Here is a 16,810-nt window from a genome sequence, read left to right on the forward strand (position 1 = left end):
GGACAGAAAGACCAATCAGGTGATTAAGTAAGGTGATGTACGGTAGCACATGCGCAGATATGCAGGCAGATGTAATGGGGGAGTGTCTGAGTAGTATAAAGCATGTTGTCGGTGTAAGATCAGTATTTCTGGCAAAGAGATTGCACGTCGTATAACAGTTAAAATCACACCGAGTTGCTGCCTCAGCGAGAATGGCGAATAATCAATCTGTTAGACGACATCTGGATGCTTTTACTCGAGGTCGAATCATTGAGAAGTTGGAGGAAGGCCGCAGTGTGACAAGTGTGGCTGCAGAGTTCGGAATTGCTCATAGCATCGTTTCACGACTTTGGAGACAATTTCAAACTACAGGAACAAGCTATCCGGGGGTTCAGTAGTGGTCGTCCACGAGGAACCACACCCGCAGATGACCGGTATATTGTCTTACAGGCCAGAAGAAACAAGCGGCAGACAGCGGGAGAAATCGCTAGACACACGACACAGGCGACTGGACGACAGATATCGCGTTTTACCGTGGCCAAAAGACTGCACGGTGGTGGTCTGTTTGCACGACGCCCTATACGGTGTGTACCTCTAACGCCTGCCCATCGGAGAAGGCGTTCTCTGTGGTGCCGGGAACATCGGAATTGGAGAGACAATGAATGGGGACGAGTACTCTTTACAGATGAGAGTAGATTCAGTCTGAGTAGCGATTCTCATCGCATACTCATCTGGAGAGAGCGGGGAAGCCGCAATCATCCCTCGAACATCATTGAAAGGGACAGTTATGGAGGTCGCGGTGTTCTCGTTTGGGGAGGCATCATGTTTGGTAGTCGCAGAGACCTTCACATTTTCGACGCAGGTTCAGTCAACGGGACCCGTTATTGTAACGAGATTCTTCTTCCATATGTGCGTCTTTTTAGAGGCGCTATGGGTCCGCAGTTCCTTTTCATGGACGACAATGCACCATGTCATCGCACAGTAGCTGCCAAACAGCTCTTAGAGAGTGAGGATATTGAACGTATGGATTAGCAGGCACGATCTCCAGATCTCAATCCCATCGAGCATGTATGGGATTTTTTAGGCAGACGCTTGGCAGCTCGTACCTTACCACCAGTAACGATTCGGGAGCTTCGATTGGCGCTGCAAGACGAATGGGCAGCAATGCCTCAACAACTCATTGACACCCTCATTCTCAGCATGGGTAGACGTTGTGAAACCTGCCTAGCAGTCGGGGGAGATCATATCCCCTACTAAAGACCGGATGTTTCTTGCTGGACACCCATCACAGGGATGTTTCGGCCTTCAGTCGCATTGCGCTCCATGCTACTTTTTCAATAAAGCTTCTTTTTATCCCTCTGATTTCTCTTTTAGTAAGTGTTGTTTACATTACACATGTCCTTACGTATTGGGGATCTTACGGTATTAAATGTGTTGATTTGGAAAGCTTTTGTACAAAGTTATATTGAAAAAACCGTCTCGTCCTTAATTTTTGCACACCAGTGTATACCAGCACAGCCCCAGAAGGGATATTACTGATCACCTCCAGAGCAGCCAGTCTCAAAAATTCATTATGTTGAGGCTTTTTATTAGGGCGAGTCAATAAATCCTTGCGGAATAATTGCTCAGTTATTTGTTATTCAGTGAAAATTAGTCAAGTGCAGAGTTTTTTCGGTAAAAGTATAATTTTTATAAATCTCTGGTGAAGATAAGGCAAGTTCTCTTATGTATACAATCGTAATACTTGTGCATACTTAAAATGCTTGTCGACAGTTATTGTTTTATGACTTTGTTTAATTAGATCAAAGTAGAAGCGTTAAGGAAAGTATTGATTGTTCGCATAGCCCTGGAGCGGAATGGGACAGAGAAATACGGGAGACTATCCCGTTCTGCTGCGACAAATAGGAAAATAAAATAAAAAAAGAAATCTGCAATAAAGACAGTGAAACTGAAGAAGCAGTAGAAGATGATGAATGTTTGTATTGGCAGAGATTTTTATTCCATACTAAATAAAGGCTGGATAGTGTGCTGAAATTCTCTTAAATGGGCTCAAAACTCATGTGCCAGTGTGGACAGCGATGAATATGAGTCAGTATTAATATGTGAACTTTGTGAACAGTCTTAAAATAACGACTCAATAAAAATTTGCATATTTTTAGTAATAATTCGCCTATCCCATTCTGCCCCGTTTCCCGGCGTACAGCTGGAAATATTTTTATTTATTTATTTATTTATTTATTTTTTGCATAAATATTTTAAAATATTTTTCCTGATAATTTGCATGTTTTCGTGTAAGATATTAAAGTTAACATAATAAACAATCTATCGTAAGTTATTCGTGTTTTAAATGAGCTTGCATGACCTTGTAAATTTAGATTTAAACTTAATATCCCTTCCCTCTCCCTTGTACCATACGTGTTTTCATTTCCATTCAGAGAAAAAAAAAGGTGGGGGGGGGGATGCAAAGAGGGGACCAATTGAATGTATACTTTTCTTTACAATGTAGGGGAAACCTGGCTAAAGTGGATACCCCGGGCAAAGCGAATTTTGCCTATAACTCCCATAATATAAGTTGACCGTCAGCTACGTTGTCATATCAACGGTCGCCTGTTGCCGGTACGTGTGCGGCAAACACGTCGAGACGAGTTCGCGTCACGCGACGCCAATGACCGAACAAAGTATGTTTTTGGGAAAACAATATTAGTTTATAGAGGTTAGTTTTTCATTTATAACTTTAATACTATTTGTGACATGTTCTTTGTTATGAGTAGGATTTGATGTACGGTTATGTAGCTTTCAACTATCCGTAGACAACGAGTTTAGATGCTCTGGTTTTTTAGTAATTTTTAGTAACCTCAAAAATGTTACTGAAGGGCAAAGCGGATTGGGCAAAGTGTATACCATATTCACTATGCCCGTCATGACAAGTCCCTTCATCCGAACCTGGAAGTCCGTCAATTTTAAGATCTCAAGCCAATGATACCATTGAACACTGTCCTTATACTCCCATGGGATCTGAAACAACCGAATAAGTCCAACGTAATGATGTTCCCGCCGCTTCACCCAAACCTGGATGTCCTAAGAACTACTACAGTCTTTCAGTTTTATAACCTGTTAAACCAATAACAACACGTAAACGAAAGCTACAGAGCCTGACAAGTATTCCAGTAAAATACAATCAGAAACAAAAATTTGAAAAATCAAAAAAGACTGTTATAAGTAACTAGTGATGTTTCAAGAATCTTAAAAGACTGTTAAAAAGACTACTACCAAAAAGACTAAATCAAAAATCTCTGCTACAAAACATAAGACTGCATAAGAGAAGGATAAGAGGAACAAAGTAAAGAAATTTGATGATGTAAGGTGCATTTTCTGTGGTGAAATGTTCATTGTAGAAGATGATCAGTCAACGGAAAACTACATACACTCGTATTTGTACTCAGTGGTGTCATAAGGAGTGTTCAGCATTAGAAAATGGTAATGATTTTGTTTGTGATAACTGCAATAATTAGTATTGTAGCAGAAAATGTTTTTTTTTTTTTTAATATGCTCCTAAATTTTGGATGCTGACTTTTTTTAGTTTAATTGCTTTGTTGTTATAATAATTACTGCAATAATTAGTATTGTAAAGAAATCTTTTTTAATATGCTCCTTTAATTTTCGAGTTTTATTTCATTTTTAAGTTCAATTTCTTTGTTTGTAATAACTACAATAATTAGCATTGTAGCAAAGAAATGTTTTTGGGATATGTTCCTTTAATTTTCGATAGTCATTTTATTTTTAATGTTTAGTTTCATGACAAAAAATGTTGTTGTTCGCTTTGCCCTAGTACCGAATCCACTTTACCCGGGGTGTAGGGCAAAGTGGATATTCATGCCATTATTGAAAACTGGCCTGATATCTAATAGTGTAATTAATATTAAGGAAAACTCTGTTACTGCATTACGTAAGTTCATTAAATAAAGACTGATTATAAACATTTGTTTCACTTTCCAAAGTTATAAATAAACGACAGTAATCAAGAAAAGCTTAAGGTATTCAACGTTGCCCGGGTTTCCCCTATATTTTTCTTTACAACAATTAGACCACATATTTCGAACAGTTTATTCCCTAATAAACACACAAATATATTTTTAAGTCATTTAGAAATTTGTTTACATGTTGCCAAAGAAAATTTTTATTTTTAAAAAAGAAAATAGTTAAAGAATATTGCTAGTAAAATATTAAGGCTGAGACAGGATTTCAATGATAAAGTTAAAAACGTATTCTCAGCAGAAAGATGAAAATTTATGACAGTATGATACTGAGAAATGTATCTTCATTAAGTGATGGTTTTCTTGATTGCCGCTACCTTGAATTTGTCAACCAGGACCAAGAAAGATATTTTAATTCATTACTGACATGACCTTGCTGAAGACATGTGTACAAAAAGATGAAAACGAAACCGGATTATTTGGAATACTTTAAACTTTTACCTATAACGCAAAAAAATATCTGAATGCAAAACTCTGCTCATGGTAGACAAAAGTCGTGTGCTGAGTTTTATAGACAGAGAAGATTTACCATGGCTGCGAAGTTAGAAGGAAAATGCCAGACTCATTTCTTGGAATTTTTAACCTTTGGTTCCCGACTCCGACTCGTTTACCCAAATTTAGACCGACTTCAACTCCGCAGCCCTAGTTTTCAGCCACACGAAATTGCGTAAAACAGTGTAAAACAAAAGTGTTTATGCAATTGCCAAAATTATGTTTAAAATATAAATATGAACATACCACACTTTTGTTTTCAAGTAATACAAAGTTATAAACTAAAACATAAATTCAGTAACTGCATGTGCTCACTTTTCTCAATTTTAAAAAGTAGCAGTCAATTTTTTTCTACTGGTATAATTTCTTTCAGGAGTTATACTGTGTTTTATCATCCACAAAGTATCTAATGTGAAAGACAACAAATTCATTGAATTACTGAATGACGTTTCATTTTGGTGTGGAGTCATATACTTTACAAGCTGGGTGGTGATCAGCGCATTTCCCTTTTCCTTCACTGATTTGCCAAGTCAATATGAATGGGTAAGTTTTTCTATTAACAGTGCAGGTATTGACGTTTTTCTATGCCAAATACTTGCTTGAGGTATAAATTTTTGCAGGAACAAAATTGAACAACTTTCTGCTTTTTTACGTTTTAACAAAAAATAATTAACGTGAAAACTTTAGCAATAAAGTTTCATTCTCAGAAAACAAGAAAAAAGCTAAAGTGAAATTCTGAGCAAAAGAAAAAGAAAATGGCTCAAGGCACTAGGCACACTTCTCACGAAGGAGTATTTGAAGGAACACCAGTTTGTTAGTTCATTTTCATGAGAGTACAGTTAGGAGAACACAGCACATTTTTCAGAGTGATTCTCTTTTTAAAGGTCGAACTTCTTTTGATGTCGATTTTGACCAGTCACGAGGAAGAAATCGCTTCTAATTCTCTAGTCAAATGTCAAATTCGTCACGTGACCAAGTTGAAAACGATAGCAAAGTTAGATTCAAGGAACACGTGAATCGGACAGAATGTTTTATGTACGTGGGCTCTTCAAAGCTTTAGAATGCTTATTATGGAATAACACAGCTGGTTGAACCTTTAAACTTTGCTTCCTAAATGTGTTTCGTAATTAAGATTAAATGTTTGTTTTTTTTGCATTAATTGTCAAACTCTAGACATCTAGAGAAAAATATTATTATCTGTAACAAAAGTACTAGTTCAAAAATGCGTACAGTAAAAGCTCTGTAATTAGCTCTCACATAGTTAGATATCTGAAAAACAATCAAAATATTACAAGCAAAACGCTGACATCGTGGTTACGAAATGCAGACACTGCAGTTTCGTCATTGTTAGGGACTGATCAGTCTGGAATAGGCGATGACCGAGCTGGAGGCAGATGTCCTCTTACTGAAGCTTTGGGATTACCAGAGGCGGCTCCAGGGGACCGCGTCAACCCATTCTCAGAGACATGCAGTATTGAGAAATTGTTCCTTTAAAAATAACTTTTCGTCATTTGCACGTCTAAAGAAAGCAAGCCGGGTTTAGTTCAAAACTCCATTTAGCGCGGGGATCTTTTAAGGGGACGGTGGACATTAAGTTACTTTTTTTTTAGTTTTCACAGTAGAAACTTAAAACTTTGTGTGCATATGTATTTAAGCATAAATATATACAGTACCACAAAAAAAAAACAAAAAAATCGATTCCAACTTACTTTAAAATTTAAAAAATTTAAATATTTTTTGAAAAATTTAAAATGCTCCATGCGACTTAAATTTTTACATTTTTGGAAATTTTTTGTCATTTTATTACTAATAAATCATCCCGAAGAAAAATTGGTATTAATTAGTAAATTCCTTAAAAATTAAATTTTTCAGATTTTTTTTTAAAACACTTCGATAAAATTTTCCCGAAATTTCTGCTGCTAGTATGTTTTGGTTGTGTTTTTTAAACCTTCCTGAAGATGGATTCTATAATGCATACCATGTTTTAATATTTGGTAAACCGTGTAGCTAAATTATGAATTTCGTGTACTTTGAGCGAAAATTGTGTCGCATGGAGCATTTTGTAGGTATGAAAATCGAGAAAATTTCGTTTCGTGTAAAACACAATTAAAGTATAATTTTGCACTTAACTTTAAAATTTACCTTCCAAAACCCCATTTTCAGTGGTTTTCATTGTCAATACATATTTAAGCATGTTTTCTTACAAGAACAAGATTTATATTTTTTTTTATTATACAGAAATTGTAGAGAAATAGTTCTATGTATTTCTCGATTTTTCTCAAATAGCAGCCTAAATACGCGTTAAACTTAAATTTACAAACATTAAAATCCTCCAGCTGAGTAAGTTTCACCTTCCTTAAGAAGTATTTTATTATTTTTTACTGCTTTGCCAAATTTTTTGCTGATTCTTTTTCTTTTCCAGTCAGTAGAAGCTCTGGTTTCACTCTGAGCAATGCGTCGTTTATCACGTCGCTGTGCAATGGACGCAGAACATGAGTTCACTTCGTCTTCGGTACCTAAACTATTTAGGCACCCAAAGTTAAATTCGCTCACCGCAGAAATTACTGCAATTTCAAGTCTTTTTTTAAAAACAAAAGTTTCCTTTGGACACTTATTCCAAACTACGCTGTGGAAACTTTCATTACTGTTCTGGGTTTTGCCCGCTACACACCGAGATAGCAGTTCATTACTTGCCAGTCTTTGGTACACCGGCAAAATTTTTGAGACAACATCTTCAGCTAATTTAGTCTTCATTTTGCTATGTGGTTGGGGTTTCTCATTTCTTGATAGACTACGTTGGAAAAAGCACCATGAAGATGGACCTTTTGGACATTTATTGTGCTTCGGAGCTTTGTCAGTTGAAGAGCAATGGTACAGCGTTGCATAAATTGCTGTCTTCATCGCTTCGACATTTGGTGCATTATCTTTTATCGCCTTTCGATAAAAACTTGTTAATTTCTTGATTGTGTCCTCCTTCAGACTGCCTTCTTTACGACCACCAATAGTTATGCCTTTAGTAGACCACTCTTTAACTTTTCTTCGAAGCCCAGTCCCTAATCGCTTGGCAACATGGTTGATGCATTCTTCTTTTGTAAGTTTGATTTCAGATCCATACAAGTTTAGCTCTGACAGATGCATATAAGTTTTTGAATCCCCATCAGAGAGAATACCTGTGTATCTCATGCCGCAAGTAGAGACAGATCGTTTCCATATGAGCTCTGCAGCTGCCATCTCCATTGAACCAGAAGATCCTGTATAATTAATACAACATTCTGGCTTGTGTCCCTCAAACCATGCATAAAATTCAGCACTTTCTTCACCAAGATCTCTTTTGGCAGTCACACATTCTGCACAATATTTCGATAGTATCTCGTAGTCGATTACTAGACCTGTCAATATATCGATCACGATCCCGATACCATAGAGTGATGTATGTCCACGTTTTTGCCACGTCCCATCAAAAGAAACAGTTATATCGATAACTTCTTGATTTGTGAGACTAGGGTCCAGCAGTTCATGTTTTTTGCGTACAATACTACGCGCAGTTTCAAGAATATTTTCTTTGAAAACCTTCTTTTCGTCATATAGCATGCGTAAACAGTTTGAAAATGTCTTTTTGTCTATTGCGTTGATCCCAATTGCCATTGAAAACACTTCCAAGGCTGCGTGCCCCCTTCCAATATTTAGGAATGCTTCTACAAGTTTCTTATTTGCATCAAAGCATTTTGTTTCATTTACACGAGGACTGGAAAACACCGAACTAAACACTTTACGACATGTCTTACAAATAAGTTCAATCTTGGTCGAATATCCAAATGCGCTTTTTGATGACACATCTAAAGAATTGGTAAAGCACTCATCGCATTTTACATTGCACAATAAAGGTGACCACATATCAGCACTCATAAATATGTAGGAAGAATCATCTTTTGCAGTGACATCAACATCATTAGAAGAGGAAAATTCGTGACTTAGCTTTTTTACGCTAGTAGAATTTTTGTTTACCTCTTTTAAAATTTCCTTTGTTGCAGAACTTCGAGGCACATTTTCATTGGTAACGATATCACAATTATCAGAATTATCATTGTTGACAGCTGACCATCTCTTGCTAATATTTGCAGCACAAGAACGAGATTTTTTTGATGGTCTTGCTTTAGGTTTCCGGTAACGTCGGTTAACACAATGCATGATTTCAAAATAAAAACAACCCTAATAAATAACTAGCAGCGGCTAATAACACATTAATTGTGTAGTTTAGTCCTGAAAAGGACTGTTTTTAAAAAAAATAAAGTGTCAAACTAAAAAGAATTTAACAGCAGAAACTGATCAAAACTCTAAAATACTATCAAGATAAATAAAACTACTTAATCACTTGTAAACAAATCGAATCAGTATAATCACGGTCACAGTTAAGTAAAACCGTTGCCAAATGACAACATAAAGTAATATTTTAATTGAAAATAATAGGAAATATTATTAAAATTTGACTTTTCCTGCTTTGTTTACATCTGAACAGCTGAGTTGGACAGGAGTATGTCATGACAAATCGTTTTGTGTTCTAACTTTAAGCAGCCGTAACTTTGGTAAAAAATGCCCAATCGCTAAGCGGTTTTTTGAGTTAGGTAGAGAAATGTTTGAAGTACAACAAAACTCAAAAATCAAAATTTTGATTTTTTAGTCAATTTTCGCCGAATTCAAGGTCCACCGTCCCCTTAAACGAAGGCACGATTTTTTTCTGGGAAGTTGTATTGGTTAGGAACAATCCCCTCCTTCTGCACACTCCTGGTAATATCCTGAAATCTTTTTTGGTTACGCCCCTGCTTTTACGTCACCAACAATAACCGAAAATCGACATCAATTTTGAGAAAAAGGTGACGAGGAGACACCAATCCCTCCTCTCGCCCAAACTAACATTTTTGACTTTAATTTCGATACTTTCTCTCGAGGAAAGCTCAGATCTCCCTCCCCATGTTTTTCCCCAACATCAAATATTAACTACTAATACTTTTAAAACTTCAGTTTCGAAAAGTTTCCGGCCAGTTCCCGATCTCCCCACCTCCACTCTTCGTTTGACATCGCCAAACACAACCAAATTGCGTTTTTTAAACTGGTATCTTTTGGTATCAATCTCTTCTTCAAAGCAATAAATTACACACCAATAATTTCTCAAAATTAAAGATATCCTAGTTTTATAAAATCACTCACAGTCTATGTATTTAGTAGGGTTGGTCGGGGTAAGTTCAGAGTAGTTCGTTTTTGAAATCTTTTACTAAAGTTTTGAAACAAAAAAATTTAAATTTATTGTCTTATTTTATCTTGGACATTATTAATAATCAAAAGTTCATCATTATATTTTAAAATGATGCTTTAAATATTCTTAACGGTTATATTTAAAAAAAAAAATTGGCTGGGTGTCCCACTTACCCCATTGTAAGGGGTAAGTGGGTCACCCCTCCCCCCCCCTTTTATTTAAATTTAAATGAAGCATATCTAAAAAAGGGGGTAAGAGGTCTTACATAAAAAACTGTGTACATTTTTAGTGTGATTTTTTTTTTTTTTTTTGTAAATGCATCCATTGATGTGAAATATTTACTGTATTTAAAATCTGTATCAAAAATATGTTAAACCGAAAAACAAAACACACTCATTTGTGAAATTTATTGAAAGCCTATAGGTATATATTTTACTTTTACATATAAAGGTGTGTTTAATGAACGTAACACAGTTGATTAAGATTAATGGTGCTTCCATCTACCGGTGTGTTGTCTGAGCTAAATCGAAATTCCACCTTTGCGGTACTCCGTAAAGGGAAGTCGTACATTTTTGCCTTGAATTGCGTAGCATTTAGCATTGTCTCCTCGAGCTCGGATATTCTAGTAGTTTACGGAACAACATAAGTTATTTCTATCGGCTTACCTTACCCGAACCTGATTACTCACATGATTGACAAGTTTAAAGAGCTGTTCAAGGAATACTTGTGTGTAATTCTTGATTCGATACAGAAAATCGGTTGATGTAACATCCAAGTGAAATACTATCGAATATTTGCCCAATGCACATATTTCACCTCCCTAATGCCTCTGAAAAAATTAAATAAAGGCATTGATATGCTGGCGGGTGTGTATTTGTGTTTTTTAATTAAAGCTCTAGTAACAAGTTTAAAGTTGTTATTGTAACAACGTAATGATGGATCATTCCACGGAAAACGGCTATATTGTCCCGCACGTGACGCCTCATACATTTCATCGAAAATAATACTTTAAAATATTAATGAACACAGTTTTTCTGCTCAACAAATTGCAAACTGATGCATGATTTGTTAAGCAAAAAACTTTTGTCATTACACTGTTATAAACCAGTGGTGCCAGATAGGAGCGATTTTCCGCCTTAGAGTGCAAAGACGGAGCCACAGGGAGTCATGGAAGCTAGGAAATATTGTTCCGATATCTTTTAGCACCTCAGTGGATGAAAAAAGGTAATGAAGGGCCATCAGTCCTCGCAATAGCCAATAGCTGAATCTTTTCCTCCAAAAAAAGGTGCGCACTAGAGATCCTATATACGGAGAGATAGGACAACGGCGCGCCGCTGTCCGCCATGTTTAGTCCAAGTGTTGTTAGCTCGAAATGCTGTGCTGTGTGAATTTCTAAATTTCTCACGGAATATAGGACATGAAATCTTTGAAGAATAGACTGACTTTTCTTCTCCTTGTATTTTCATCAAACGGAGTGAGCGCCAAGTCTGGCAATCTGGTGCCAATCGTTTCGTATCGTCATAGCACTTACAAAGAAATTTTTTTCCCCTCAAAAGTTTGTTCATAAAGGTAGAAAACAAACATATATTTGTGATCTGCTTATTTCATTTCATAATATCATAACTAGCTTCCAATTTTTCCGATACAATGTACAGTGATATTTGGAACAGAAGTTGCATTACGGTCTACGGGGAGTGAGCATTTTGGACATAAGAAGGCCGCCGCTCTGAAGTTGTCCAATCTCTCCATATTTAGGATCTCTAGCTCGCACATGCGCTGTGCGTTCCGGTATAAGTTCAGTTTAGCCACTTTAATGGCGGAAGACGATGCTGCAACATAGTTGTTGGAACATTAAATTTTCACATTTTTGAATCGACAACGAAACTGGATTAAAATTCAACATTTCTGGAACAAACCTTCAAAATTTTGCGTAAGTACAGGCATTTAATCATGGTGTAACATTTAAGGCTTTCCAACAGGCTTTTAGTGTTTTCAGAGTTGTGTTTCAACAAAGTAAACTGAGTTAAAACTTATTGTTTATAGTTAACCGTTTTAACATAGTAATGTATGGCTTTTCTATCATGTGTAATAATATATAGTGTAACTTGCTTGTCGCGTTAGCGGTCTCGCGGATTTTCCCCAAAAATGTTTATTGTTAGCAATAAGAAATAATTAATAAGTAACCGGGATGAAAATTCAATGATATAACTAACTGCTACAGCAGCTACTCTAAACGTCTTTATCTTCTCAATAAAATAGTTGCGTAGACGTAGCAAAGGAAGAAAAAAAAACGCTTTGAAAAGAAATCTCTCTGTGTGTTTCATGCCATGACTCATTACGTGAAAATATTTCGTTGGTGTTATTTCAAAAAAGAATGCAGTGTCTAGACGCGTTTATTTTTTTTCCTTTCTAATTTCTGTTTCCAATGTTTTTCATTATGTAGGATGCTAAAAATTTGTTTTGATTTTTAATGTCAAAAAAGTTCCTATTTAAAAAAGAAAAAAAAGTGCTTTTTTAGATTACTTATGTTCAAATAGGATATTCAATTGTCGAACCATATATACGTATCTATATATGTTACTCTTGATTAAAATATTTTGAACGTTTATGAAACGCCTGCAATTTATGAAACGATTTGATTTTTCCGTGATTGTAAAAATAACTGAATATTTTTGGCTGTGCCTGTAAATTATCCAAAAATGCCTACACTCTTTGTTCAGCCCTAAATTCATTCAACCCACCACCAGAGTGCGCAACTACGCAACATTGCGCACGCGCGTAACTAGCAACATTGATGTAACCTTCAGTGTAGATGTTTTGTCTTTCCAATAAAGTTGTTCAAAAACCCGTGCTGCTCTTTCCATCGTTCGATCATGGTCCGTCGAGCCACAGCAATAGTCAATCAAATTTAGGATGATGTGTAGCAGTCAACGTGCAAACTGTTATAAAACAAGCAGTTCATATTCATCACTCTTGAACGAGTAAAGCAAAAGACGAAACAAGCATCGCACTCATTGAGGAAGGTCACGTCCTTAACATGGAGCCCCTTTTAAAGAGGAAAAAAATAACAAAAGGTAAGCTAACTAGATTAACTACCCAAGTAAAGAATTCGCAAGTCAAGGGTATTTCTTTGTCTGATATAGAAGTATTCGAAAATAGTGCTATTTCTTTAGATAGTGAGATAAATACTTTAAATGATGAAATTCTAACAACTTGTTTAGACACAGAATTTGATAAATATGAACAAGAAATGCATGAATTGCTTTCAAAATTAGATGAGTTAAAAATCACTTTAAAAAATGAACAAAAGAAATGTGTAAGCGATAACACTGTTAACGACATTAATGTAAATATATCTCAAAACACAGTAAATTCAGATGTCAATAGCCTCAAACTTCCGCGTGTAGAGTTACCAGTGTTTACTTCTAATTATCTTGCTTGGATTTCATTTCGTGATTTATTTTTAGCAAGTGTAGGAAACAATCAATCATTAAGTAACTGTCAAAAATTACAGTATCTTAAACTTTCTGTTAAGGGTGAAGCAGCTACCTTGTTACAATCGATTCAAATTTCAAATGAAAATTATGAAAGGGCGTGGAAGGCACTTACTGATCGTTATGAAAACGAATCAGAAATCATAAATGCAGCTTTAAACAAATTAATTTCTCAACCTATATTATAACAGGAATCAGCCTCAGGGTTACGGAAATTAATTGACACTACATCACAATGCATAGATACATTAAAAATCCTAAAACAGCCTGTAGAGCATTGGGATACAATTATTATTTTCCTATTAAAAGGAAAACTAGATTCAGAAACACTTCGCGTTTGGACGCTAGAACATGCGAAAAAATTTCCTTCATTCGATGAGTTCAAATCTTTCACACTAAGTAGAGCAGATGCTTTAGCGTCTTTAGCGTTAAGGGAGGCCAGAAAGGAGAAATCCAATGCAAACTTTGAGAGCGGGGGATCCTTTCGAAGTCAGAAAACCCATAAATCAGTTCATTCAGCTCAAGTGGTTGCTAACACATGCGTTTTCTGTAAAAGTGAGTCTCATTTCGGATTATTTAAGTGCAATACTTTTTTGGAGCTGCCCTTGAAGGAAAAATGGAACGTAGTGAAAAGAAATAACTTATGCGCTAATTGTCTGAAATCAAATAAAACTCATCGAATTGAAAAATGTCGAGCGGGAAATTGCAAAAATTGTTCTCAGCCACATAACACATTATTGTGCGCGAAAAACACAAATGAAACAAAATCTCAAACACAAACAGAAAATGAAATGCTTTCAACTATTAGTAGCAATAGCACAGTTGTTCCAAACACACAATGTGTGCTATTACCTACTGCAGTTGTTTATGTCAAAGACATCAATGGCATTTCACACACTTTCAGACTGCTGATCGATTCTGCAAGTCAAGGCACATTTATCCGGGAAAGTTGTGTAAATTTTCTGGGATTAAAACGCAATCGAATAAACATAAGCGTAGATGGCTTGAGTTCACAGAAAGTGGGCAAAGTTACAGGTTCAGTTCAAATACAAATCACATCACTATTTTACAAAAATGCTACTGTCACAGCAGAAGCATTCATTATACCTAAAATAACTTGTGACCTTCCCCAATATCAAGTGGATGCATCCGTCTTAAGTAATTTCAAACACTTACAACTGGCAGACAAAAATTGCCATCAACCGGGCCCTATAGACATACTGCTGGGTGCAGATGTATTTAATGAAATAATGCTTAGCGGACAGACAAAAGTCCCAGGACAATCATTAGTCGCTCTAGAATCCATTTTCGGATGGGTGATTCTAGGAAAAACTGAAAGCAAGTCAAATTCCAAATCACAAACTTTAATTTCCAATCATGCAAGTTTCGAGTATAATGCCATTGAGTATGAGCTAGACAAGTTCTGGAAACTGGAAATTTCAGAAACAAATCCTTATACAGAAGAGGAAACCGCATGTGAAAAGCATTTTAAACAAACATTCTCCCGTGATTCTACTGGCAGATTTGTGGTGAAACTACCGTTCCGTGAAACAATCAATGAACTCGGATCATCTCGAGACATAGCAGTGCATAGGCTACAACAAATAGAACGTAGGTTTGTTAAAAATCAATCCCTCTCAAAACATTACCACAAATTCATGCAAGATTATCAGGACTTAAAGCATATGGAACTAATTCCAGACAACGAAATTGATGTTCCGGCAACTTCCAGCTTTTATCTCCCTCACCACGCAGTTCCCAATAAAACCGGAGATAAATTTCGGGTTGTTTTTGATGGTTCTGCAAAATCATCCAGCGGTACATCTCTTAATGACAATTTAATGGTGGGACCACAGCTACAAAGTGATCTCACTACATTACTTCTTCGCTTTCGAACTTACAAGATAGCGATGACTGCAGACATAGAAAAAATGTACAGACAAATTATCCTACAAGACGCAGACTTTCAGAGAATAGTCTGGCGCAATTCATCATTGGAGCCAATTCAAGATTTTCGTCTAACAAGAATAGCATACGGCACAGCTTCAGCACCGTACCTTGCTGTTAGATGTCTACAACAATTGGCAGTGGAAGAAGCAGATCAATTTCCAATGGCCTCCAAAGCAGCCATCATGGACTTCTACGTTGACGATTTAATGTCTGGAGCCAAGTCAATCTCAGAAGCTATTGAATTGCAGAAACAATTGATGCACATGCTATCAAGTGCAGGCTTCATTCTACGAAAATGGGCATCCAACAGTGAAGAGCTCATAAATTCGATTGATTCAGATTTACGTTCTTCAAAGACCGCGTTGAACATAGATAGTGATGAGACTGTCAAAACATTAGGTGTCCTGTGGCATCCAGCATCAGACACATTCCGGTTCAAAGTAAACACCACACCTCTAGAAAGTACTTTGACAAAACGAACACTTCTTTCAACCATCGCCAGAACATTTGACCCTCTTGGATGGTTGTCACCCATCACAATCAAATCTAAAATCATGATGCAAAAAATGTGGAAATATCAAGTGCAATGGGATGAAAACGTTCCCCCAGACATCGCACGCGAATGGACAGAACTTGCAGAAGACATGATGTCTGTAAAATATGTCAAAATTCCAAGATTTTTGTCGACTGGTGATAGCAATGAACTCAAATTATTCGGCTTCAGTGATGCATCGGAAAAAGCGTACGCAGCAGTTATTTACTCCTGTTCTACTGAAGAAAATGAAAAAACAAATGTGCAGCTTGTAATATCAAAAACCAGAGTAGCTCCACTCAAAACCGTTTCCATTCCAAGGTTGGAACTTTGCGGTGCTCTATTACTCACAAAATTAATGGATTTTGCCTGCAAAGCATTGAATACCAACATAGCACACACGCAGTTCTATACAGACTCTAATATTGTTCTTTCTTGGTTAGCATCTCATCCAAGCAAGTGGAAAACCTTTGTAGCCAACAGGGTGGCTAAAATCCAAAATCTCTCATCACCGACCCAGTGGTTCTTCGTAAGTAGTGAATCAAACCCAGCTGATCACGCCAGCCGTGGCATGTCATCATCAGCGCTACTGAGTTCATCATGGTTTACAGGACCAAGTTTTTTACATGAACCTATGCCTCTACAGGTAAGTGCACCAACACCTCCAATCCCAGAGCCTGTGCCAGAGGAACGTTTGCATACGATACAATCAACAACTGCAATCAATAATACATCAGAAGTTAATACTTTGTTTAACCGTTATTCATCCCTTTCTACCCTTAAACGTGTTGTAGCTCTTTGCTTAAGATTCATTCACAACTGTAAAAATTCACGTAATAAGATTTCTGGATTTTTAAAGACAATAGAAATTAATAATGCTATGTGTGTTTTAATTAAACTTGTACAAAATTCAGAGTTTATTAATGAGATCAATGCACTTAACAAAAATCAAACTTTATCTTGTAGAAGCAAAATTTTAGCTCTCAATCCTTATCTCGATGCTTCAGGAATTTTGAGGGTGGGCGGCCGCTTGCGACATGCAAACGTCGCATACAGCCAAAAACATCCCATCTTACTT

The 16,810-nt window shown here is 36.4% G+C and overlaps 1 protein-coding gene across 2 annotated transcripts in view; it reads left to right on the forward strand.

Moving 5' to 3' along the window:
• LOC129219360 (DNA damage-regulated autophagy modulator protein 1-like) overlaps positions 1-16,810 on the forward strand; it is a 50,888-nt gene that overhangs the window by 13,608 nt on the left and 20,470 nt on the right. For both annotated transcript variants that reach the window (XM_054853733.1, XM_054853734.1), the window contains exon 4: positions 4,879-5,048. In XM_054853733.1, the coding sequence (XP_054709708.1) occupies positions 4,879-5,048 (170 nt within the window). The remainder of the gene's footprint in view (positions 1-4,878; positions 5,049-16,810) is intronic.

The sequence above is a fragment of the Uloborus diversus genome, chromosome 3, assembly GCF_026930045.1.
Source record: "Uloborus diversus isolate 005 chromosome 3, Udiv.v.3.1, whole genome shotgun sequence".
Classification (NCBI taxonomy): Eukaryota; Metazoa; Arthropoda; class Arachnida; order Araneae; family Uloboridae; genus Uloborus; species Uloborus diversus.